Consider the following 25,375-nt stretch of genomic DNA (forward strand, 5'->3'; position numbering starts at 1 on the left):
GCCTATATCTTCAACCAATTTCAAATGACTAGAATCTATAGATGAGTTATACAAATTCAGGGCGTGAAATGAAACAATTTATTTTTCGATTCGGGCTGGTATATTTTTACCATCACAATCATAAACAGTTATATATACGCTTCAGCACCCCCCTTCCTTTGAAGTATGATAATATCGTCTTATTATCCGATTATACAGAAGTAGCAGGCGTTATGTTAGACGAAAAAATATAATAAAATGAAAGTATTTGAGTTCACAAACGAAATGATATTGATAGCTGATGTATCTATTTAAAAGCGTTCTATATATTCAAAGCATTTGATTACAGACTGGAAACGATCACTAGATGTTCGTGAATATCAAATCTGAGTGTGACCACACCACACTAGATCTATCCAATGTTTGTGTAAGGTGCATCGCTTTGCTATACAAAGGAAAACAGATATAAAAGCCATAGCTTTCATGGATATCTGCTAGGTAATGACATTTAGAGCGATGTCTAGATTAAGAACAATCAAGAAGTTACTTTACCGCCCCATACTATATCTTCCATCCATTCGATGGTGTTTTGAAGAATGAAATATCTTCCAGCTCGACGCTTTTCAAATCCTAAATCAAAGAAAGAAATAATAGAAGCAAATATGTTTGGCACGTTAAAGCTTCACAAATAGGATAATGTAATGAAAAAGTTTTCCTATGTATTTATCGTTGATGTGGACTGCTATTAATTAACCCTAAAGCTATGGGGGCTTTTGGCGACTGGAAGGGAAAGAAGGAAAGGATGAGGAGAGAAAACAAGCAAAGAAGTTTGTTTGCTTCCGTCGGGATTCGAACCCGAGACCCCTCGCATGCCAAGCACTAGGTCGGCGACCGGTAGCCACGGATCTTTCACTGGCCTGGACAACGAAAGCGTCATCAGATCACATAGGATGCAAACACGCGCAGTGCATGTATCATGTAGTATTTTGTAGTACCTGATAGTGTTACAGTTAATGTATTGTAATGAAACGCACCGAGTGAAAGGTTGAAAAGAATCAAGTGAACGATAATGACAATAATGTACTCTTTTCATTAAAACAGCTAAAGATATATTTTACAGTCACATTATTATATTTGTCCACCTTTATAATATCCGAGCTCACAATCTCCGGGACGATCACCGTCTGTAAAGGTTATGTGACCCTGAAATAGACAAACAAATAAATTGAATACCATTTAACATGTTGTTTCAGGGTGATTTCAGCAAATTATGCATGATTGATTCGTGGTTTTCAATCACATGCGCCAAATATGAGGATAATTTGGTCAGAAACCCACATACAGGTGTCAACATTGGACGAAGACAATTACTTATTTCTTAATTGACGCACACACACCACAAAACCAAGGATCTACTGGTAAGTTTACATAATTACTATACCGTCATCTTACAGAAATACGTGAAAATCTGTTTCCGCCATAGTATCGAAGATACTTAGCGCGCGCCAAATATGAAGTTAACTTGGTCAGAAACCCACATACAACCAGGTGTCAGCATTGGGCGAAGACAATTACCTATATTTTCTTAATTGACGCACACCCCGCCCCTGCCCCCCCACAAAAATCAAGGATTTACTTTCAAGTTTACATAATAATTAATATACCGTTATCTTACCGAAAATCCGTCAAAATCTGTTTCCGCCATAGTATCGAAGAATATCTGCGCCATTTCCTGATCATCGTATGTAAAATCGTCCAATCGGCGTTTCTCACCATTTTCAAATATCTTCGTTTTCAGGATCTCGTCGCTTTTATTCAGCGTCAGGGCGGCTACCCATGTTGCATCATATCCGTAGAACGAATAATCCGTCCACGTGTATCCCTTATTCTCTGGCCATTCTAAGCGATCTCGAAGTTCAGTCATCAACTCTAGAGGTGTCTGAAATTGACCAAATGAAATGAGGAAAATTTAAGGAAATTGATTGAAGAAAGGAAACCTAATATAAGTGGGAACGTAGGAAAAGCAAAAAAGAGGACAGTTAGTGAGACAAAATTTGACAAAAGGAGGAAATAATAAAATAAAGAGGATACTAAAAGGAAAAGAATGAAGATAAAAATAAATACAAAATACAAAAAAGGTGATGAAAAGCTTCTAAATGAAGACCTTGAAATAGAAATCAGGATCTAGGAGGTTTGCATGAATGTTAAATTTCACTGTCCAATAAAACGCTCAAATAACCGACCAAATTACTCGGGGTAATCTTATGACTATGTATCCCTTGCGCTCATTTAAGCGCAAAATACAGGTGTCCCAAAATGATTTAGTCACGGTCAACACATATTGTTTTCAATTTCAACTATGATATGAATATCATTTCTATTGTTTTTTTGTGCTTTTGATAACTTGAACTAAGAATGATGATATCTATGGATTGATTGTGTGATGTTTATAAAGTAAATGGAATAAAGGTTTTGTCCCGTATTGAGTGACCCAATCCCTAATGCTACCCTTTTCTGTAAATAAAACAAACCCAGTTTCCATTGTTTGTCAATCACACCAAAACAAATAAAGATATTATTAGGAAATTATTAAAAAGTACGTGACAGGTGTATAATTACAATGCAGGTATTAAAATTCAAAATACAGCTTTCAAACCGGGGAAAATATTTTACTTCTGGGACACCCTGTATTAGGCTATTTCATGGAAGACATGACCTTAATCTTCCAGACAGGGAGAGTGAATTTCAAATAGGCCTACTTAAATGGGCAACTCCATTTGAAATCCACACGTCCTGTGTTTGACATTAAGGTCATGTCTTCCAGAGGGGGTGTATTAATTTCAAATAGAATAGTCCATTGACTACCTCACCCTGTGTAGAGTGGACGATCATACTTCGAAGGTAGGGGAGTTGATGATGATATTTAATTTTACCCTTATAAACCTACTCTATGTGATATTGAGTTCATATATCCACATTATTAACAAAGTGTGTAACCACCAAAATATCCCTATTCCCGGGCCCCTATTAGTAAGACAATGCATGAAATATCATAAGAAATGCATAATTGCTTTAACTTACTTTCCCTGAAACTGTTGGTTCCTCCTCTTTTGCGCTTAAGGGTAAATAATCAACATATAAGATCTGAGATGACAGGATAGCTTCTTCCATCTCTTTAACCGAACATTCAATTTCGTCGTTCTTTGCTGTCCACCAATTGTCAGCTAGAAAGCCGTAAATGAGCCAAACATACCCGGAATGTGTCATGTTATTTTTGTAGGCCTTTATGTTAGAGCAAAGTAAAATATATTGAATTTACAATATAATGATAAAGCATCAGGGACGTTTGGCTACAGATTCCCTTGCGATAAACTAAAATATTTTATCTCTTGGATGTTACCTGCGCTTTATAAGTTGATTTATAACATGTGATATGCCCTGAGTAGTTTGATGCGGTCATTTAACAAATGAATAAATACATTTCGGCGTTTATATAGCGCCTTTAACCAGATCTCGGAGCGTTCAAGGCGCTGTAATTTCGCTGCCATGGTGAATCATCACAATCTGATCGCATCACCTAGGCTGGGTGCTGCCAAATCTGGCGCAAACCAATCCGCAATTAGAGTGTAACATCCACTAATTATCTGTGCAACTCCCCAAATTCCATTGGGTGAAGGAAGTTTTTGATAACCAAACAACCAAAACCGGAGATCCGGAGAAAACCTACGAGAGCGAGCATGGAATCGGGATAAACCAAGTGCACATGAGTCCTTGGGCCGCACCCGGACTTGAACCTGGGACCTCAGTGCAAGGCGAGGAAACAACCGCTGCGCCAACTCGCTCTCCCTTTAACTTTGTTTACATTTAAAAGCAATGTCATGAAAGATGGGAATCCCATCTCATGTAATCACAACAAACATACATCATGCCTATTTCTAGATTTTGAGAATCTCCAGAATAGAATCTCTAGAATATTCATGTTTAGAAATCAAATCCCCAGATGTTTCCAGAATGTTCATTGTATTGGGCTGTATTCCAGAAATTAATGTCACCCCCCCCCCTAAAGAAGACATGTAATTTTGTACCAACATTTTATCCCAAAAAATGTGAATTCCTATTTTGACAATATATTGATTAATAATTTGGGAATTCAAAGTGTCCCTAAAGGAGACTTTTTTGGGAACTCCCCAGCCTAAAATAAAAAGTTGTCTTTTTCTAAGGAATTCCCATGTCTTTAGGGTTGTGAAAAATAATGACCATTTGGGGGGGGGGGTATTCCCAGAGCAAAAATGGTGAAAAAGTTTGGGAATCACATGTCTTCTTTAGGGGGGGTGCCTTTGATTTCTGGAATAGCCCATTGCATCATGTATGTAAAAGGTATGACATAATGAGCACAAATTGAACACTAGGAATGAGTCAATTTACAGTTATAGCGATCAAATTAATGATGCTTAATCGTTATTCTTAATTACCGTAAAACCTCGTCTACAAGCATATAGAGTGCTTCTGATGAAAGCTCCATTAATCCAGGCGCCATTATGGAGTTTGAGCAAATAAATTACGGATCCAAGCATATACAAACAAGTATTGTTGTAAGACCAATCTATTGTATTGGCATATTTCACGTGTTTCGAATTAATTTAGCTTTAATAAAAAACACTATATATGCTTGTAGACGAGGTTTTACGGTATATCAATATACAGGGGAAGTGACGCATCGCACACTAACACAATTAAAATGAAATTACAAGTGGAAACATAACATGCATAGGCAGATAAACCAGAGTAAAAACTATAGACATACATGCCTGTGCGCTTACTTGAACCCGCACAGGCAGGTATGTCCGGAGTTTTTACTCTGGTTTATCTGCCTATGCATGTTATGTTTCCACCTGTAATGTCATGTTTAATTGTGCTAGTGTGCGATGTGTGATTCTTCTGTTCCTTGCATAATTAAATAATCATTGTAAATCAGAGATTGTAATTTGTTTGCATTTATGTTTATGTTCAAGGTCATTGTTTAATCATTAAAGATTCTAATTTTCTTAATTCAAACAAACAGTGTGTTTCTGTTGTGTATTTTGAAGTGAATTCGGGTGAAAGGTCTTTCCGACTCGGCGACTCGTAACAAATATAGTTTATTGTTGTAAATCGTAATATGTTTTGGTTAAAAATAATATATTCTGTGATTTTTTTTTATTCAAACCTACCTCACAAAATACTTTCCTGGTCGGACCGTCAAACAATTTCACAAAATTTATCTTTGCATCAAGTTTCTGAAATATCAAATGGAACACTATTTAGCATGCATAATATTAAATTAATATTGAAGACCGTTCACCGGTGGCTTAATCTGAGTTCTGTTGTCAGTGATGGGACAGTGATAAAAAAATCCAAATGGGTATTTTGGTCCGATTTTGCCAAACCAATTGCAACATAATTACATGGCAAATTCTGGTCAATAAGTTTTACATTTCTCCTTCAGCTTTATTGCTTCCAAGACATCAATATCACAATATTTATATACATGTAGTTTCTGGAAACGAAACTGTTTTGATATTAATAGTTGGATTACAGGAATAACACAATTTAATGTACATTACCTCCAAATTCGCGATGGACTGTTTCGCATCGCTTCCAATTGCTTCTGTAGATATGATGGTGAGATTAGCATCTTCAGTCAATGTTATGAACTTCAAGGCATTCTTTGAAATAAATAAACATCTAACAGCGTCAACACCGGGTAAATAATGACAAACCAATAAAATACGTCCTGTATCGAATCACGCGATCTGCTATCACACCACTAATCGCCAATTACAAAATAGAGTCCCATTGTTAGTAACTACTAAATGTAACAGAATAATAATTGAGGGGGACAATAAAATAAGCAGTGTCTAACTGTCTCCATATAATTCCTGAACGATTAGACCACATGGTTAGAATGAGATGATTGAAGTGACCGATCGCGCTCTTGTCCTTTCTAGGTGGGCTAGGAGAATTGGGCTAGCCGAGTTATACATGACATAGAGTGGCGTAAGTGCTATTTGATATTCAGACGATAGATCTTTGAATACCGGGGTAGAAAATGATGAATATCTCCCGTGTTTCTTTGTTTTTTTGGGTTTCTAAGTTGCACTTGAATATATGTGTTGAAAGAACACGGTAATCTTCAGTCTGCGTATTGAAAACCAAACCTGAGTTTTTCAACCACGAGGGGCTGCCGCGCGTGCATTCGTAGTGGTGAAGAAACGTATGGTCAATAGCCTTAGGCGGAGGTCCCTCGCCCATAGTCTCAAAACAATTAAACAGGTCGGAACAGATCGCTAGAATGGCCATGTGCGGCTGTTGAAGAACTAGTGGATTCGACCTACCATCATGGGGATTTCTGCCATGAAGATACCGGGTCGATGACACTGTGCATAAAATGCGTAATTATACGTTGATGAAAGAATAAGTATTATATCCAGTGATATCCGAGTTGTGAGACACTTGATCCCACTCATGAAAGGAAAATAACTTGTACTCGCTTTTGTTATCTAAACACACTCCAACCTATGAATATTTTTCACTTTTTGGATATTGGCCTTGTTTTTGAATTATGAACCAAATAAGGCCAAAAATATGACTTTAAGTTTTTACCATATTTTTTTTTTTTTTTTTTAAAGGTAATTTTTGTCCAACATTGGTCTATTTGGTCAATGATTTTTAAAAAAAAGCCAATATCCAAAAAAAATCACAAAATGGTTTTTGGAATGGATTTTTCGATTTTCACTTTTCTATAGCCGTGTATTTCAAATAATTTGAGTCAAAGATGTTTCTGTTTGTATCTGATCACAATCAGATACTGATCAAAATCCTTGAAAGGGAATGGTTGGGCTCTTCAAAGTAAGTATAGTGCAAAGCTAAATATACAGAGCTCCAATACATACCAATATATAAACTTCGTCATTTTGCTGAAAAAAGACCAAATCGTGTCCAACCAAATTCTTGCATTAGGCGCACGAATGCATAGTTCCAAGAGTTCGATGTCGGATTTACCCGATAGAAGTACGGAAACTGGCTTCTTTTCGAAAGTTCTGGTGAACTGGCTGTATATGATAACTAATGACAAATAAATACGAAATTAACTGTATGTTAAACATTGATAAAATGAATTCCGTTTATATTTGATTAAACCCTTTTTGGCGCATAATTATAATTATAAACTGCCCAGCAAACACAAAACGTTTTCGACATCATTCACAAAAGGTTATAAAAGGTTGTCAGAAAACGTTTAAATGTTGGGTTATATAAAGGGTACATTAATGGTATAAAACTTTTTCATAACATTAAATAACATTTAATTAAACATTTTGCTAGGCAAATCCAATAAAAAGAAACTCACTTCTTTAGCTTTCGCCATCTGGTCTGATGGCTTGATCACAAGTGTCTTGGTCCACTGCTTTTCCCGCGAAACGGCTTGTTGACATTTCCCGGAAGTGATGTTGTTTTTGTTTTGAGCAGTGGATCGTATACGTGATCGAGAGAGACGATACCCTCATCGCGGTTGATTGCTTTGGCCCCCTTTTTGCAGATTTGGATAGCTTCCCTTATTCTTCTGGTGAATGCGTTCGAGTCCCTGTCAAGGACTTTTGCCCCCTCCCATTCAATGACGTGGTTCTCCTGCGCGATGTGATCGTAATGGCTGATTTGTGTTGTTCAGAAGTTGATTCTTTCCTGTTTGCCCTTGTGAATTTTCTTTCGGCTATTGTTTCAGAGTCTTTCTTGTGTTCTTTGAGTCTTGTCCCAAACTGTCTTCCTGTCTCCCCTACGTAGGACTTGTCACACCCTTTACATGGGATATCGTAGACAACGTCACTTGTCTGCTTTATGTCCTTTTTGTCCTTAGGGTGGACTAGGAGGCTTTTTAGCGTGTTGGTAGGCCGCATCGCCGTGGAGATGTTGTGTTTTTTAAATATTCTTTGCAGCCTCTCTGCCAAGCCTTCAACATAGGGTATCACCACCATTCCTTTTGATGGTGTGTCGTCTTTCTTTTTCTCTTTCGCTTTTGGTTTCTTGTCCTTCATTTGCTGTTTAACTCTATCCAAAGACCATTTTGGATAGCCACACTCTGTTAGCGCTGTTCTGATCTTTATTTCCTCATCTTTTCTGTCTTCTTCCTCTGTCACGATGTTATCCATCCTATCCATAAGAGTCCGGATGACCCCAAGTTTTTGGTGAAGGGGGTGCTGCGACTGAAAATTCAGATACTGGTCTGTATGTGTTTTCTTTCGGTAAACCAGCAGCTTTAAGGACCCGTCTTCTTTGCGGACGATTAAAGTGTCCAGAAAAGGGATTTTACCCTGATCCTCCTCTTCAAAGGTGAATTTAATATTCCCAGTTGGATCAACGGAATTTAGATGGTCGGTGAGCTTTTGAGTGCTATCATTCTGTATGATCTCCAGTACATCATCAACATATCTTCTCCAGATCTTAGGTTTACAATCAAGGGGCGCTGTGGCAACTGCTTCTTTCTCTAACCACTCCATGAACAAATTGGCGACGATCGCACTAACTGGGCTGCCCATAGCAGCTCCAAAAATCTGGCGGTAGATCTGTCCCCGAAAGCTGAAATATGTTGTGGTGAGTACGAAGCTGAGAAGTTGGATGATGTCATCAGCATTCAATTTGGTTCTGTCCTTAAGAGTGTTGTCACTTTCAAGTCTGGCTTTGATGACGTCCAGTGATTTGTCAATTGGGGTGTTCGTGAAGAGCGATACGACGTCATGGGAGTTCAAAATATCACCATCGTCTATCATAACGGCTGTCATCTCTTATCTTCTGCTAGGGCTTTGGAATTAACCACATGATGTTCAGAGGTACCGACTAAAGGCGCAAGTATTTCTGCGAGGGCTTTAGAAGTCTGATACGCAATTGAGCCGGTGTAATCCACTATTGGTCTAATAGGATTACCAGGTTTATGTATCTTGGTTGTGCAATACATCCTGGGGGTATTCTCTGCTGTTGGGTAAAGCAACCTGTATTGCCCCTCATTAATCTTGGATCCACTGCTCAAAACAAAAACAACATCACTTCCGGGAAATGTCAACAAGCCGTTTCGCGGGAAAAGCAGTGGACCAAGACACTTGTGATCAAGCCATCAGACCAGATGGCGAAAGCTAAAGAAGTGAGTTTCTTTTTATTGGATTTGCCTAGCAAAATGTTTAATTATTTGATCTACAATCCTACAAAATGCATCTATTTATTAAATAACATTTGTTGGTAATTTACTGCACAGCAAACACAAATGTTTTACAGAAAACATTTAAATGTCGGGTTATATAAAGGGTATAAAAACGTTTTAATAACATTCCAAAAACATTTTTGAAAACTTGGTACAAATCATTCTAAACAGAATGTTATTTTGGGGTTGAAAAATATTTTGCAAAAAATGTTTGCCCAAAATATTTACAATAACGTTTTTAAAATGTTTTCACGATCTTTGTGTAACCCGACATTTAAATGTTATTAAAACGTTTTGTAAAAAACATTTTAAGAACATATCTGTGTTTGCTGGGTGCAAATATTTTAACATAATGTTATTTAAGTGTTGACAAAATATTTGGCCAAAAATGTTTGCAAAAATAGTTTACAATGACATTTCGAAAACATTTTAAAAATATTGTTGTAGTGTGTTTTCATACAAAACGTTTTAAAACGATTTATATAGCCCGACATTTTTATGTTATTAAAACGTTTTTACCTAAACCAAAACCCAAAATATAACTTATTTAAAACGTTTTAAAAACGTTTTTGTGTTTGCTAGGGTACATGCTTTATTGGCTGTCCCAGGATGATACGCGTTTGTGCATGAGATTTCCGATACTCAAACTTGTCAGTATGTTATTGAAGACGTATCGTTTCAATAGTAGCTTCAATTTGGAGTGAAAGTGGGATAGCGAGTGTCAGAAAGTTGAGAAATAATGTTGGTAATTTAGATGCCCCAAAGAGCTCTCCTCAATCAAGATATCGAAAATATAGCAAGACATGTTTTTGTCATGCAAGATTCGCCAAAGTTTAATCGGGGTTCTGATAAATGGCGATATTATTTCTTTGGTCGGCTTGTAGCACAATACAAACAAGAAGAAATCAATCACTCGGCGTAATTTTTAGGGGACGCACATTTGATTAAAAAAAGTTGTTTGATGCAAAAAGATTCGAGCCAGGTATACCAACTTGGTGTGGGGAACAAAGACAAAGACAAGATAAAAACTAATGCAGTATGTAAACCAGAATGGTGTACATGCACTGTTACGTCTGCATTAGAAAAAATCCAAAACCACAGGGATGGTAGACAAAGTTAACAAAAATACAACCGACGTTTCGAGCAGATAAATTGCTCTTCTTCAGGGACAGACAACAAAATATAAAAGTGTTGCTCATTTACATAATTATATTGCTTTCCAGTTTCTCATTGTAGTGAACCGTCTTTTTTGAGTTCTATTTGAACTTGCCTGAACAGTTTTTGACTTGAATTTTATTTTTATATATTTTTTAACTACAGTTACAGTATGTTTGCTTTTATATTTTGTTGTCTGTCCCTGAAGAAGAGCAGTTTATCTGCTCGAAACGTCGGTCGTATTTTTGTTAACTTTGTCTACCATCCCTGTGGTTTTGGATTTTTCTAATGCAGACGTAACAGTGCATGTACACCATTCTGGTTTACATACTGCATTAGTTTTTATCTTGTCTTTGTCTTTGTTCCCCACACCAAGTTGAAAAGGGACTATAAACGCTCTCAATGGACAGAACATCATATACTGTTGTTGTTCACAGAAAAAAACTCCAAATTAAATATATATTATTATTTATATATTAGTAAATTGTGATATTACAATTCATATGTATATCAATATCATGAGAAATATTAGGCCTAAAAAATAAATACATAATTTGAGCTTAGAATTTCATCTGAGACTAGCATATAAACCGTGTTTGTATCTGATTTCCCTGTATATTGCAATGCTATAGTTTCAATTGGATGAAATGTTACAAAGCAAACGCATAATAACAATACTGTGTGGGCTTTGTTCCCGAAATGAGAACAATAGTTTGCATATTGTTATGCAGCATTGTTATGGTAAATGATAGTACAGCTCATTGTTGCTAATGTCAAACTTGTCAAAGTGATTGTGATTATATGATGAGAGCATGATATAGTGTAGACTGGCCCACAGTCTCGGTTCGGTTCCATCTCTGGATAATGTAAAAATAAATAATTACATAATGCCCTATAAAAAAAATGCCAAAGTCCCCCCCCCCGTAGTTTTCTCAATGCCAAAAACCCATTCCTCTTCATCCATAAATCGACGCCACTGATTACACACACAGTCAACCATTCATTATTAGTGAACGCGAAAGTCCATTGAGCGCTGATTCCTCGACTGGACCAATCTGTTTGAGATCTCCTTTCCAAATAATCGTTCAACGAAGCCCGGTGATTCCGATGTCAATTACGAACTTAACACTTAAATAATATTTAAATGTCGGATTATATAAAGGCCATGAAAATGTTTTTCAAACATTATTTTAAAATATTTTGGGCAAACATTTTATCAAAATATTTTGTCAACACTTACATATCATTCTGTTTAGAATGTTGTGCAGCAAGTTTTGCAAAAATGTTTTTTGAATGTTATTCAAATGTTTTAAATAATATTCAATATTAAATATTCAATATTCAATATATTTAAACGTTTTCTGTAAAACGTTTTGTGTTTGCTGGTTAGACTGTTTCCTAAGTTTGTTAAACTGAACATTTAGTATTCACTACTGCGAAAATGAACGATGCATGAAAAGAAAATGTGCAGCAATATCAGGTGGTGATTTGCGGTTTTTTTTTCAAATCATCATTTCATTGAAATTGCAATACATTATTACATGTACTTATTACTTTCGGTGAAATTTTACAAACTTTCTTTTGTAAGCCCCATTAAAATACAAGATGATGATGGCCGTTATGTGTTTTTTAAATTGTCGTTTCATGTGAAATTGAAAATAAATGATCATGATTATTAATTTGTGAAATTATATTGAACAGCTTTCTTGTTGCAAGCCCATTAACTTTGTGTCGCAATATACTAGTTGTTGATAGATATGATTTGCTATAGCTTCCACCCCTGACATTTCAAACTGTTCATTTGACCATCTATATGTTTGTTTTTTAAAACTGCATACCTGAGAATTTTGTTAGCTTCAGACTCGCACCGACCGGGAGGGCAAGTTTCCCCTAGCTCGAAATACAGGGACAAAATTTACCAAGTTGTGTTTCTTCATTTGGCCCGGTATTAGGCTACAGTTATCCTAATTTTGGCCCATTTAGTGTTAAAATTGCAAGTTTTCACGCGCCTATTTGTCCATTTTAGTAACGGGTTAGCGGGGTAGTTTTTAAATGTAGCCCCCCGGCTAGATGGTCCGGGTACGTCCCTGGTTTGCGTACATGTTTGTGTAGAAAAAAAAAGGCAAAAACGTTCATTAGCCCTGGGTGGCACCTTAGGGGGAGCGAATTGGCCAATTCAGTATCGATTCTGCGCCCGCATATATTTTCGCGCGCTTCGCCCGCATTCAAGACAAATAGTCATTTGAAAGATCAACTTAAGACAGGTTCATTCATTATATTAAGGTGGTACTACAGTACCCCTTGATAATTTGTGAATATTTTTGCATTTTCTCAAAAAATAACAACACTGGTAACAAATGTCATGTATATTATAGGGGCAAGGAATCCAGTTACTACACTGGAATTTCAGTGACTCAAGACAAGCGGTACATTATTTATGATAAGAAAAGAGGTCCCACTAGAATGTACCTCATTTCATAACATATATAATGAACCACTTGTCTTGAATCCCTGAAATTTCAGTGAAGTAATTGATTCCTTGCTCTATAATATACATAACTTTGTTACCAGCGTGTAGTTATTTTTTGAGAAAATGCAAAATTACTCATAAAATTTATCAGGGGTGTAGTACCACCTTTAACCAAAATCAATTAGTGGTATGCCCTATTTGAGCAAATTTTCGCCAGTTTATATCCGTTTTGCAATTTTTCCTAAGACAGAGCTTGACCCCCTCATTGGCGTAGCCAGCAGGAGGGTGGGGGTAGGTGCCCCACAGAAATTGTCAGTGGAGGTAACATTTTGGTCAAAGATTAGACAAACTGAAAATAAACTAATCATTTATCATACTCGGTACATATTTTTTGCCACGCTGCATGTGATCGGGTGTCTGGAAAAACGGGGTCATGTCCCTGTTCCAGTTTGGAAAAACGTACCGCGTCCTCGTTTTCAAAACACGGGATCATATCCCCTTTTTCGTATCCAAGCCTTGCACAGCTTGGGCGAATTTGCTCCAGTATAATGTCAAGTTTGGCCATTTTAGCTTTTAGCCAGTTCCAGGACACTTATACTAGGAACGAAATACACTATTAATCATCTGTTAAAGTGGGGCTCAACATTTGGACCCCCTCCCCGCCAAACACACATTAAGAAGGCTGGCTACGCCATGGAAAGGTCGGAGTATCACCTTCATGCCGTGGAACGCCCGGTTACTTGGCATGTGCCCTTAATCCGCACCTGAATGTACATTATATGAGACAACTCTGTTTCAGAACATTTCGACCTAAAGCGTTCTCACTTGATAACACTAATCTTTGGATACTTAGTTTCTGTTCAATTGAGGAACAAACCGAAAACCTAAATAGACCCGAAAAGAAAATATCTGATTATAAATACCGTTATCAAATTCCAGTAGTGTGAGATCTCTGCAACGTTGTGTGCGTTGAAAGAGCACGGTGGTCCAATAATCATAATTTTCGTGGGTTCGTTGATAATTTGATCAATAAACATCCGAGTGCCAAGACCGGAAACACACTGAAATGAATAAAAGAAAAGCGTTAATTACTCAAAAGTGCGGTGTCTTCCCAGTGTCTTTTCCACAACTGGACTACCCCGTAGTCCACTTGCCCATTGTGCATACTCTGGATATTGTATTTAAGCTTAAAACTCTGATTTAATTAATATGTGCACAATTGATAGATTTTCACATCTGATCTTTTCAGTCACCCTACTCCCTCTCTTTGTTAGCTTCCCAAGTAGACTACTGACTTTGCCTTACGGTTAAGATTTTTAACACGGGACTCTATGGACATGATGGAGAGTTAGGCCAATTTCTGGCCTAACTAAAATTGGCCATGATGTAATGCATCTTTAAATGGATCTGCTTTGTGATTGGTCGCCCATATCTCGCTATGGTTTAAATCTTCTGGGTCCGCGCCATTACCATTAACTACACCGTACACAACTGTCTGTGGTATTTGCGGCGCTTTTGTGTTGACGCGAAAGTTAATCTCTCTTTAAAAGTCATAAAGTAAAACTTTGGCGCATTATTTACATTTTTCATATATATACATTTTACAAAATATTAAAAGTTCAGAAATTATTGTGAAGTGCCCGTTTGAACAAGTTTGAGTTGTAATTTATTAACCTTAAATGTTGTGGCATCTCATTCCACGCTGTAACACCTCGATAATGAAAGTTCCTTTTCCTGCTTCTGACGACACCTTGTTATGGTAAAGACATAGACCTGAGCTTGACTTTGTTACGTAGGCGTGGTGGGTGTTAACATAGAAAAATTTAGTTCGTAGGTAATCTGGGGCATTCCCTGTCAAGCATTTATGAACAAGATTAATAAGATTGATATGAGAACGGGTTTTCAAAGTTTTCCATTTCAGAACATCATACATATCCAAAACACGTGCCCTTGGGCCTTCGTTAAGTACTAACCTCGCAAGTCTATTTTGGAGTACTTGTAATTTGTTACTAAGATCCTTAGAGCAATTATTATTCCATACAAGATTGCAATAATCAAAGAACGGCATTACGAGTACATTGGCAAGTAATTTGGTAACTTTGGGTGGAGTTATGGTCATTTGATGTTTGATTTATTTGAGTTTATTAATCATTATTTATGGCAAAATAGAACAGTTTGTAACCTATGATTTACAAAGTGCGCATGAAAAAATACCATACCCTATAACTATTTTAACGCCACAGAATGTATATTCGTACTTTTTTGGTGGTATATATATCGAACATAGTTATATAAGTTATATAGTAATGTGAAAGTAGTATTTCTAGTATTTGAGCGTGCACGTATTATCTAAAATCTATTGTTTAGCGTGCGGGTTTTAGATAATCTATTGTTTAGCGTGCAGGTTTATATAAACCTGCACACGAAGTAGTTCGCGAAAATAATGCACGAGAGAAGAATACATAAGGATGAATAGAAACGGCCACTAGAAGTATATTGTAGGATAACTCGCAAACTCGCACAAACTATAAATTCGTTAAAAATCCTTGTGATAAGGCGAGTAATTTGGTATCTCTTTCAGTAAGATTGGAGAATTTTCAATTGTTTACCCTTCTGTGACCTTTCGTGACCTCTAGCGGTCACAGGGGTAAAATGATTCTACGCTTTAAAATCAACATTGGACATTCACGGTTGTTTGATGTGATCATTTATTAATTTTTTTAACAAAACATTATTATAATATTCAATTCTAGACCTGAATAATACCAACAGCTATCACACTACTGTCTGTTCAATTAGCTTAGATTCTTGAATTTTTAAGATATTTGAAAAATAAAAAATTGCGGTCAAAGTCATCAAAGAAAAGTGTTAGCACAGCCTTAGACCTAACGTGATTTATACTTTTCAAATTCTAAAGTTCAATTTAAAACCCCATTTCTTTTCAATTTTGGTCTTTTCCCGCGATATTTTTTTTATAAAAAGCCGTAGAACGTCGGGTACCATAAACTTTTTTTAATCAATCCATTTAGAGCAATGGGGACGAATGTCCCAATGCGCAGAGATAGTATTTATTCGACCATCCGCATCAGGAGGTATTGTCCAGCAAAATATTTGCCAGTATGCCTAATTTATTGAAACATTACGTTATTATTTATGAAAGGTTTTCTGAAATATTTATTTATTTTATTTAATTAATTAATTAATTAATTAACAATTCATAGAACAGACCTTCCTGCATACGGAGCCGTTCCCCTGAGTTTCATGCCCAAAAGGCACTCGTCCGCCGATTAATTAATTAATTTATTAATTTATTTATTTATTTATTTATTTATTTATTTATTTATTTATTAATTTATTTATTAATTTATTTATTTATTTATTTATTTATTTTGCGAATGGGTCTGAGAAGGTGTACGCATATAGGCCTATTATAAAACTACACATTTATTTTCAATTTGTTATTTCGTTTTGTTTGTTGAATACAAACTATGAGAAGGATATTTGAAAACAAAAGAACTTTTGTACAAGAAAATATTATTTAAAACAATCAGGTTACAGAAAACAATTCTTGTAAAGTCACTGTATCTGAAAATGTCAAGCGAATGCTGATATTCTTGGGACGGAATGATGGTATTATACAAAACTCAATGTACATGGTAAACCAGTTGAAATAAAAACGAAATCCATAATTTTAATGTCATTGTTTAGGAAAAAAATAATGCTCAGAATAATGTTATACATAAAACATAATCGCGTCATATAATTTCGTGTAACAAAAACCGGTGGACCATCATCACCTATAGAACCTATCAAATAACCGGAACGGTATAACAATTGAAATGGCAGGACAGATTGGTGGACAGATTGTTTTGCTAAATTGGATAGGGTCTATGCTCTAAGTTGAGAATGGACCGTCCCACTCGATTTGTAAAAAGGTCGCGAACCCTTTTGGTGGACCCAAGTAACTGCCTAAAATAAGGTAAAATTGAAAAGAAATGGGGTTTTAAATTGAACTTTGGAATTTGAAAAGTATAAATCACGTTAGGTCTAAGGCTGTGCTAACACTTTTCTTTGATGACTTTGGCTACAATTTTTTATTTTTTCAAATATCTTAAAAATTCAAGAATCTAAGCTAATTGAACAGACAGTAATACTCTGTGTATACACATATATTTTATAGCAATTTTTAAAATTATATCAAATTATTCATCTTTTTCTTCTTTTTTTGTGGTAATTTTAATTCTATAAACTGTACATTTGTGTGCAAATTGAGGGCGCTATTTACATATATTTTAAATTTAAATGAGCCAAATAATATATAAAATTCCCATGTGATTTGTTAGTCTGTTTGCTGATGTTCTAATACCATTTTACAAGTGTCTACCCCTAGATGCAAACAAGATTTCAGATAAATAGCGCCATCATTGTTCAACTTTTCTAAAAAATGTCTCATGCTTCTAACAAAGAGTGCACAATGACTTTCAGTTTGCAATAAAAGCAAAACTGCAGATTTTTAAGACTAATCCAACAAAACAATAAGAACTGCCGAGCTCAGAAATGACATTCGATTGGTAAATCCTTAACACAGCTACACCATTAATGTCAAATAATATTATTATGTTAGGTGACAAATTAAATCAAATTATAATTTATATCATTTCTAATTCATTTAATCACTTAATCACAACTGATTTCGTGTGCGTTTTTATTTTGTTTTACACTTTTAAATGTGTATATTGTTTCATCTTTGTCTGAGCAAATTAATAACATTATTGTAGATACAATTTAGTCAATTTTTACACACGTTTTTAATTAAATTTACTTTGCCAGAAAGCCACAACATATATCAAACTAGTCTACTGATATTCCCATACCTAAGTAAGAAAAAGAATGCCTAAATGCGTTTTATGGTTGGGCAAGGCAATTGTATTTATTTGCACAAGCGCAACCGATATAGAATAAAGGAATACAAAACATGACTTTCAACCTCCACCATAATTATTATGATAAAGTTGTTTACTTGCAACATGAAAAGAAGTTTTGAGGTTGACGAAATTGGTAATAAGTTCAAGCCGTCAATAATATGGAAAGAAAGAAAGAAAGAAAGAAAGAAAGAAAGAAAGAAAGAAAGAAAGAAAGAAAGAACATGCTAAAAGTCCTTAGTCATAGCCATTTTGCAAAGTGGCTAAGGGAACAATATGTTACGCGAAGAGGCGTCTTGACATTTTGCCAAGAGTATATATAGTACAAAGAAAAAGTGCAAGATCCAAGGTCTTTTAATTTATTTTTATTGTCACCAACACCAAGTACGCATTGCAGAGATTTCTACTCTTTGTTTACTTTCAGTCTTTGATTTCCATACGCTACTTTGGGTGATACAAATTGGCAAAAGTGCATTTTAGTATTTCTTATTTTGATATGATAACGATAATGAACTGAGTGAATGTATTCGTGTTGTTGCATTTAGCTAAATGCAATAACTCTATGGCAAGTGCGATTATCTTGACGAATGCATTTGCACGAGTGCATTATACGTCATATACTTTGAGTATATCAGTTATATTAAAAATAATAAGGTAATGTTAATTGCTGTATTTGTTATTTTAATTTGTAAGTTTAGGAATAATATCTTAAATTAAAACATTTCCAGGCCACTGACCAGGTTTGAAGGCAAGGCTGCATGTAAATGGGCAGGAAAATCAATCACTGTATACGTTATACTTATTTTTGTTGGACTCGCACTCTCGTATCATTTGCCATGTAATTATATAACTTAACTGCATGTAGCCCTAGTATTGAAATGTAATACAGCTCGGTCAAATTTTGCAATTGAATTACAATAGGACCTACATTAGCTTACATTGTACATGATATGATATGATATGTTATTGAACATACAATATAGGCTAATAATTATGTTATTGAAAGGGGGATATTATATAATTAGCTTACAATATAATATGCCAAGTGGTTGTAAGTGTGAACTTAACACAGAAATACATCCAAATCATGTAGTTGTGGTGTCAATTCACACTGTGGCTGGTGAAAAACAAGCAGATTCCTCCGAGGCCAGACCGCACTAGGACCAAAGTGTCGGCCGACACACAAAGCGCAAATCTAATGGTCAGGGGACCAGGGGCAATGTTCCAGATGGGATTCCAGGGGCGAAGCTCCAGGATTTTGAGGTGCAAAACCATCTGACCCCCCCTTTCAATAACTAAAAACCATCTGACCCCCCCTTTTGCCTGACCAAAACCATCTGACCCCCATGTATTCTCCCGGCCCCCTCCGGTGGAAATAATGAACGGTCCCTAAACAAAAAAAGATGCTTTCTCTTTGCCAGTGGTTTACGCAGCTCTCCGCTGGGAATCAAAATCTTGACGGTCCACTTTTCTGAATTATTATAACAAGACAAACATTTCGATACCATTTTCTTCAGAATTGGATAACTTTCCTGTGTTTGACCTATAAATTGCCCAAATTTCAACTTTAACTCTTTACACCAATATAACTGATATATTTTATGCCACATTCGGCGTACCTCTCATCGCAGGTCTAGTAACGGCTTCTACATATTCTTGCCGTTAAAAGTAATATCTGAAAATATTGGTTACTGAATTTAAAAGACCATTCCAAGAAGATCAGGGATATTTTTGTTGTTGTTTAGCTTTGTTTTCAACATCTTGCTTTTCTGCAAGTATGCGATTTGTCCCTAAATGATTTTCCATGCTCAAAGATAAACTCGTATATGAATAGTAACCTTGAACGTTCTTCTTGAACTTGTCATCACGATACTGAGAGTTATACTGGCTAAATGCCCCATCTATTAATGCATAAACATGATTAAGACTGTACGGAAGATGTGTTCTTGTGGGTTACTTTACTCATTGGGATTATTCGACTTTTAAATTCCAATAATCGTGATAAAAATATGCAATAATAATAATCCAAAACGTAATATGAGCCACATTAAAAGTGACCAATTATTGGTATAATATCTATCAGGCCCGCAGATATATGTATGGGGTGGAATATGCAAAAAGCGGACCCTTTCCTTAATAAATTCGTTATTTATGCACCTGAAACTTGATTTTTTTCGACAGGTCCAGACAGAATCTATTAGAATGTCCATTGTTTGCGGATTACGGTTTATTGATTGGATGAACATCTGATTTCAACGATTTGTAATAACAGGGGCCAACAGGTAAATGATATCTAAACCCCAGGGGCACCACTTTAAACCTTTAGCCATAATGCCCAAATGTAAAAACCAAAGAGTCCTAATGTAAACTCATCAACAAAAGTTTGGAAAGTTTTTTCAAATATCTATATATATCTCAGATTATTTGTGACATACTCATATCGTGTTGCATATCAATAGATGGCTACGTTATTTCCCTTTTACAATGATGCCACATTTGAAACAATCACCTTTTCACGGCTGAGTACACGTCTTGCGAATGTAGTGGGGCCTCAAACAATATGTGCCAAATTAACCATTATCCTGTGCTCAAACAACACCAGTCACTAACCTCAATAGCGGGTGTAAAAACTATACGTAGCCACAACAGCCAGATACCCCCTCCCCGTGTTGCTCACCAGCCTGGTCACACGTTGCTGTGGTATGACATTCCATTCTTCAACCGGGATTCTCGTTTCAAGTCATTAAATGTGGTTGCATTGGCAACTCTGGCACGCACAAGTTTTCAGGTCTTTTCGCCAGCCCATAGGGCTGGTATCTAATTCTTAGATGGGATTTGTGTACATTAAAGATTAGCTAAGATTATAGCCTTCTTCTATTGGTATGAATTATTTTTTTACTTTTTGTGGTGGAAATGTTTTTGATGTCTGCTAATTCGATTTGGAAGGAAAAGAAAGTATGTTTTGCCGTTTCAACGAACGAAAACGATTGAGTATTGCCAAAGTTATGTTTGAATTAATTATGACTTAAAAAGTTATCATAGGTTAGGCCTACACATATAAACATAAACTTGTTCAGCAATCAGCACAACAATTAGTAATTAGCGGGGAATGATCACTGGAACGAGGTCATATTAGTGGACTACTGAGCATAGCATGATGTTTGGTTGCCTGTGAGTGCATAATTGATATGTTGATAACAGATCTAATAATGTTGTAGAATCAAAATCTTCATTATATGGACCACATTGAAGTCAAAGTAATTATCTATCCTATCCTGTATCGTTTTATGGATAAAAATGACTCAAAATGTTATTGATGATATTATTGCTATATCTTTAAAATCAGTTTTGTCTTTTCAACGGGAAAAATCCGATGGAAAATAAAGTTTTTAGGGGCTAGCTATAATATTGAACAATATATCCCATATTTTGACATGCACTTATAGAAAATAAATAAATTATTGTCTTACTTTATAAATTATAAATACTGTAAAATGACACATAACTAAAGTGAGGCCACTTTCTATCTTTTTTATTTGATTCATAACATTACTTTACTTTTGTCCTCCGCTTGTTCCTCTCAGAGTCGCGGGGAAATGATGGGACGTCTGTCTTGGGCTGCATGGGTAGCATCTGTCAGGTTGGTATTGTGCCTTGTCAGGATTTTCTTGACCCCTCAATCCATCTTCTTCTTGGTCTTCCTACAGGCTTGGTACCGGACAGTTTGCTGTTGTAGGTCCGCAGGGCTGGTTGATTTGTGGGCATGCGCATAAGATGACCAAACCATTTGATGCGATGGCTTTCAATCTGGTCTAGCATAGGCTTGGTGCCAACCATGTCTCTGATGACTTCATTTCTAATTTTGTCCCGTCGTGTCTTGTTTACAGCTTTTCGTAGGCATTTCATTTCACAGGTGGTGATCTTCCGTTCAGTCTTTTTGTTCGAGCCCATGTTTGTGCCTGGTAGCAGAGAGTCGGAGTATAGATTGCGTTGATGATTGTTCTTTTTGCATCCATTGGCACAGCTGGGTGGGAAAGTATAGGCCCAAGCATGAAGGTGATGTTGTTTGCTTTCTGGCATCTGGTTTCAATTTCTCGGTCTATCTTCCCGTCTTCAGTAAAGATGCTGCCCAGGTACTTAAACTCCTTTGATTGCTGGAGGGTTGTGTTGTCAATCTTGATGTCCAAGGTCTTTTGGGATCGGCTGATCAGCATGGGTTCTGTCTTTGGGATGCTTATGCTCATGCCATACTTCTGGCAGGTTGCGTGCAGTCTGTTGGTGTGGTTTTGTAAGCTAAGGCTGTCTTGGTGGATGAGACATTGATCATCTGCAAACAGTAGTTCATTGAGAGCTTCTTCATCTAGATTTGCTTCTTGGGTGATCCTGTCCATAAAAATGAGGAACAGGAGAGGCGAGAGGACACATCCTTGTCGGACACCTGACTTCACAGGAAACCACTTGGTGAGTCCTGTCCTTGTCCTGACAGTACAGAGGCTGTCCCTGTAGATGGCTCTCACACTGTCCAGCAGTTGCCCTTTTACACCGTAGTCTTCTAGCACAGTCCAGAGTAGATCTCTGTTTACTCGATCAAACGCCTTTTCTTGGTCTATGAATATAGTGTACAGATCTTGGTTGTACTCAATACTCCTTTCACACAGCTGTCTCAGAGCAAATATGGCATCAGTGCACCCTCTGTTCTTCCTGAACCCAAATTGCGCTTCGCTCAGCTGATGTTCAACAACTGGTCGTATTCGTTTCTCTAAGATCTTTCCATAAATCTTCCCAGTATGGCTGAGCAGAGAGATTCCTCTATATTTGCTACAATCTCTTTTACTCCCTTTTTTTTTTCAGATGGGGACAATTATTGCACGTTGCCAGTCATCGGGTACAGCTCGCTCCTCCCAAGCCCTGTTGAACACTCTTGTCAACCATTTGACTCCTGTATCTCTACAAGCACGTATGGCTTCTGTTGTGATGTCATCAATTCCAGCTGCCTTGTTTTTGGGACTGGTTTTAATAGCATTTCTGACTTCCTCCTGGAGTATGGGTGGATCAACTTCCTCTTGGAACCGAGGATGGAAGGGCTGCTGCTGTTTTCTGTCACCATCACCGCTTGGTTTGAGCAGATCTTCGTAGTATTCTTCCCATCTGTTGGTGATTTCGCAGCTGTCTGTGAGGGGGTTTCCATCCTTGTCGTTTATGATGGCGGTTGGGTCAAAAGGCTCGTCCTGCTGTTTGTAGGCTTTAACTGCTTTAAAGAACTCTCTGCTTGAGCTACTTGATTTTTCTGCCAGATCTTCCCCATATGTTTTCCAAGACTGGTCTTTGGCTTCTTTGATAGTCTTCTTGCAGTTACGCCGGGCTTCCCTGTACTCGTTGTAGTCTGCTTCCAGGTTGCTTTTGGACCATTTCTTGAAGAGTCTTTTCTTCTCTTTGGTTGCTGCTTTGACCGTGTCATTCCACCAGGATGTCCCTTTCACTTGTCCTGTTTTTCTTTTCTTAGTCCCACAGTTTGCTTTAAGGGTGTCTGTTAGAGCATCTTTGAACCATGTCCACTCTTCTTCTGTATTTCCTTCCTGATCTGGTAGTTTTTGGAATAGCTGATCCATCTGTTGTTCGATGGCTGCCTTCACTGGTTCTTCTGCTAATTTTCTGAGGTTTATTGTCTCAGGTTGCTGCCTTTTATTTGGCCGTGGTCTTCTCCTGGCACTTGTTTCCATCATGACTGGTCTATGATCAGTATCTATGTGGATGTTTGGCATTGCTTTAGAGTCATTCACTTTGCATCGATCTGTCTTTTTAATGAGGATGAAGTCAAGCTGAGAAGCTTTGGTGAGGTCATTCCACTTGTACCATGTGAATATTTGGCTACTCCTATGTTGGAAGAATGTGTTTGTGACAAAGAGATCATGTTGGGCACAAAGTTCCAAGATGAGCTGTCCATTGTAGTTCCGACTTGTGTTTGGTGCACTGTGGGGTCCTAGGTAATCTTCCCAAGGTGATCGTTCACTTCCCACGTGTCCATTCATGTCTCCCATTACCACCAGCATATCCTGATTCTTTGTACTGTTTATAACATCAGATAACTCTTCAAAGAATGTATCCTTGTCTTCATCTGAGTAGGAATCATTGCATGGAGCATACACTTGGATGTATGTTGTAACCTCTTTCTCTTGTTGTATTCTGAGTCTGATTATTCTTTCGGATATGTAGTCAACTTCCATAATGTTCTTAGCTAATTCTGGGTGTAGGTAGAAACTCACTCCATGGACGGCTCTTTTGTTCTTGTCCACTCCAGACCAGATGAGTACATAGTCGTTGTACGATTCCTTCATGCATTTTCCTTTAAGTCTTGTATCAGATATTCCCATGATTGAGATGCTATACCTCTGCATTATTTCAACAATCTCTGGTTCCTTCTGTCCAATTCCACTGACATTCCATGTTGCAGTCCTAGTCGTTGGGCTATTTCGTTGTCTTTTAACAGTTCCGTGTCGTTTTCCATTTGAATCCGTCCGTTTACATTTCCTTTGTTTACTTTGAGCGGTAGTTTATCAGCTGCAGGCTTGCTGGGCCATTCGCAGTCATAAAATTACATTCAACAAAATGATTGAAGACTGAAAAAACACACAATGCAGACTATTACAGAATGGAGTAGGTAAGATGCCATGTCCATAGCTTTGCAGGAGTTTCGGACTAACAATCAACACATTCAAAAATACAGTTTAAAAGTGAAGATTGTAGTGAATGATCAGTCCTTTATCATGTGCTTGCCACTATCTACTTTATAGTAAACTATACATTGCGAAATAATATAAAATCATTTTAAAATAAAATGTGCATGTAAGTTGAGTTTACATAGCGAATTAACTAACAACTGCAGTGTATTTCTTGATTTTAATAATAAGCATGGGTAAAAAGCAGTAAAGACAAAAATACAGAACAATTTGGAGTAATGAATTAAAGAGTTGACAGGAGTTATAGGAGTTGATGTTTTTTGCTGTTTCATGTTCTCACCATTGATGGTTTGGTTGACTGTCATGTAACATGGATGTAAAAAAAAAAAAAAAAAATGCCTTTCACGGTGACCCAAACTATTTACAAGACCTCTTCGGCATTGAGGCTTGCCTTCCCTTTTAAAGGAATTTTTATTCAAGGTTGAGGTCTGGGCTGATGAAAAGCCATTCCATTCCACCTACTCTCATATCCTATAGGTATAGTCGTTGACTACCCTGGCTCTGTGGGGGCAAGCGTTGTCATCTTGGAGGATTGCATTAGGTCCCAGATTGTGAAGATGTGGTATTGCAGATTGCTGCAGAAAATAATGGCTAATTTGGCACATTCTGTTTCGATACTCTACTACATTCACAAGACGTGTAGCCTACTCAAGGTGTGAAAAAGGTGATTGTTTCAAATGTGGTGTCATTGTAAAGGGTATAAAGTAACTATCCACTGATATGCAACACGATATGAACATGTCACAAATAATCCGAGATATAGATGCTTGAAAAAACTTTCCATACTTTTGTTGAGGAGTTTATATGAAGAGAAACTACTGGGTGACACACAGTCACAGAAACGAGAAAATCATGTCGACAATTCGCATCGATTGCCAAAAATAGG

The 25,375-nt window shown here is 36.9% G+C and overlaps 3 protein-coding genes across 4 annotated transcripts in view; all 3 read right to left on the reverse strand.

Annotated features, from left to right (window-relative positions):
• The window catches only part of LOC140164555 (gamma-aminobutyric acid type B receptor subunit 2-like), a 110,208-nt gene that overhangs the window by 7,631 nt on the left and 77,202 nt on the right, over window positions 1-25,375 (reverse strand). The window contains exons 1-9 of one of the 2 annotated variants that reach the window (XM_072187975.1): window positions 20,363-20,378; window positions 13,754-13,891; window positions 6,912-7,083; window positions 5,583-5,684; window positions 5,190-5,255; window positions 3,061-3,261; window positions 1,655-1,918; window positions 1,122-1,182; window positions 532-609 (exon numbers count right to left, since the gene is read on the reverse strand). In XM_072187975.1, the coding sequence (XP_072044076.1) occupies window positions 532-609; window positions 1,122-1,182; window positions 1,655-1,918; window positions 3,061-3,246 (589 nt within the window). In that variant the 5' untranslated portion in view covers window positions 3,247-3,261; window positions 5,190-5,255; window positions 5,583-5,684; ... (1 more) ...; window positions 13,754-13,891; window positions 20,363-20,378. Of the gene's footprint in view, window positions 1-531; window positions 610-1,121; window positions 1,183-1,654; window positions 1,919-3,060; window positions 3,262-5,189; window positions 5,256-5,582; window positions 5,685-6,911; window positions 7,084-13,753; window positions 13,892-20,362; window positions 20,379-25,375 lie in introns of those variants that run through there. The other variant, XM_072187894.1, reaches the window with a different exon arrangement.
• On the reverse strand, window positions 7,572-8,792 carry LOC140156660 (uncharacterized). Its single transcript, XM_072179600.1, has one exon. The coding sequence runs from the start codon at window positions 8,790-8,792 to the stop codon at window positions 7,572-7,574; it is 1,221 nt and encodes a 406-aa protein (XP_072035701.1).
• On the reverse strand, window positions 22,600-24,123 carry LOC140156670 (uncharacterized). Its single transcript, XM_072179612.1, has one exon. The coding sequence runs from the start codon at window positions 24,121-24,123 to the stop codon at window positions 22,600-22,602; it is 1,524 nt and encodes a 507-aa protein (XP_072035713.1).

This window comes from Amphiura filiformis, chromosome 1 (genome assembly GCF_039555335.1).
Source record: "Amphiura filiformis chromosome 1, Afil_fr2py, whole genome shotgun sequence".
Classification (NCBI taxonomy): domain Eukaryota; kingdom Metazoa; phylum Echinodermata; class Ophiuroidea; order Amphilepidida; family Amphiuridae; genus Amphiura; species Amphiura filiformis.

What these genes read in the sequence shown, in the direction of transcription:
- LOC140156660 (XM_072179600.1), bottom strand. Translation starts at nt 8,792, where the DNA reads ATGACAGCCGTTATGATAGACGATGGTGATATTTTGAACTCCCATGAC.
- LOC140156670 (XM_072179612.1), bottom strand. Translation starts at nt 24,123, where the DNA reads ATGGGAATATCTGATACAAGACTTAAAGGAAAATGCATGAAGGAATCG.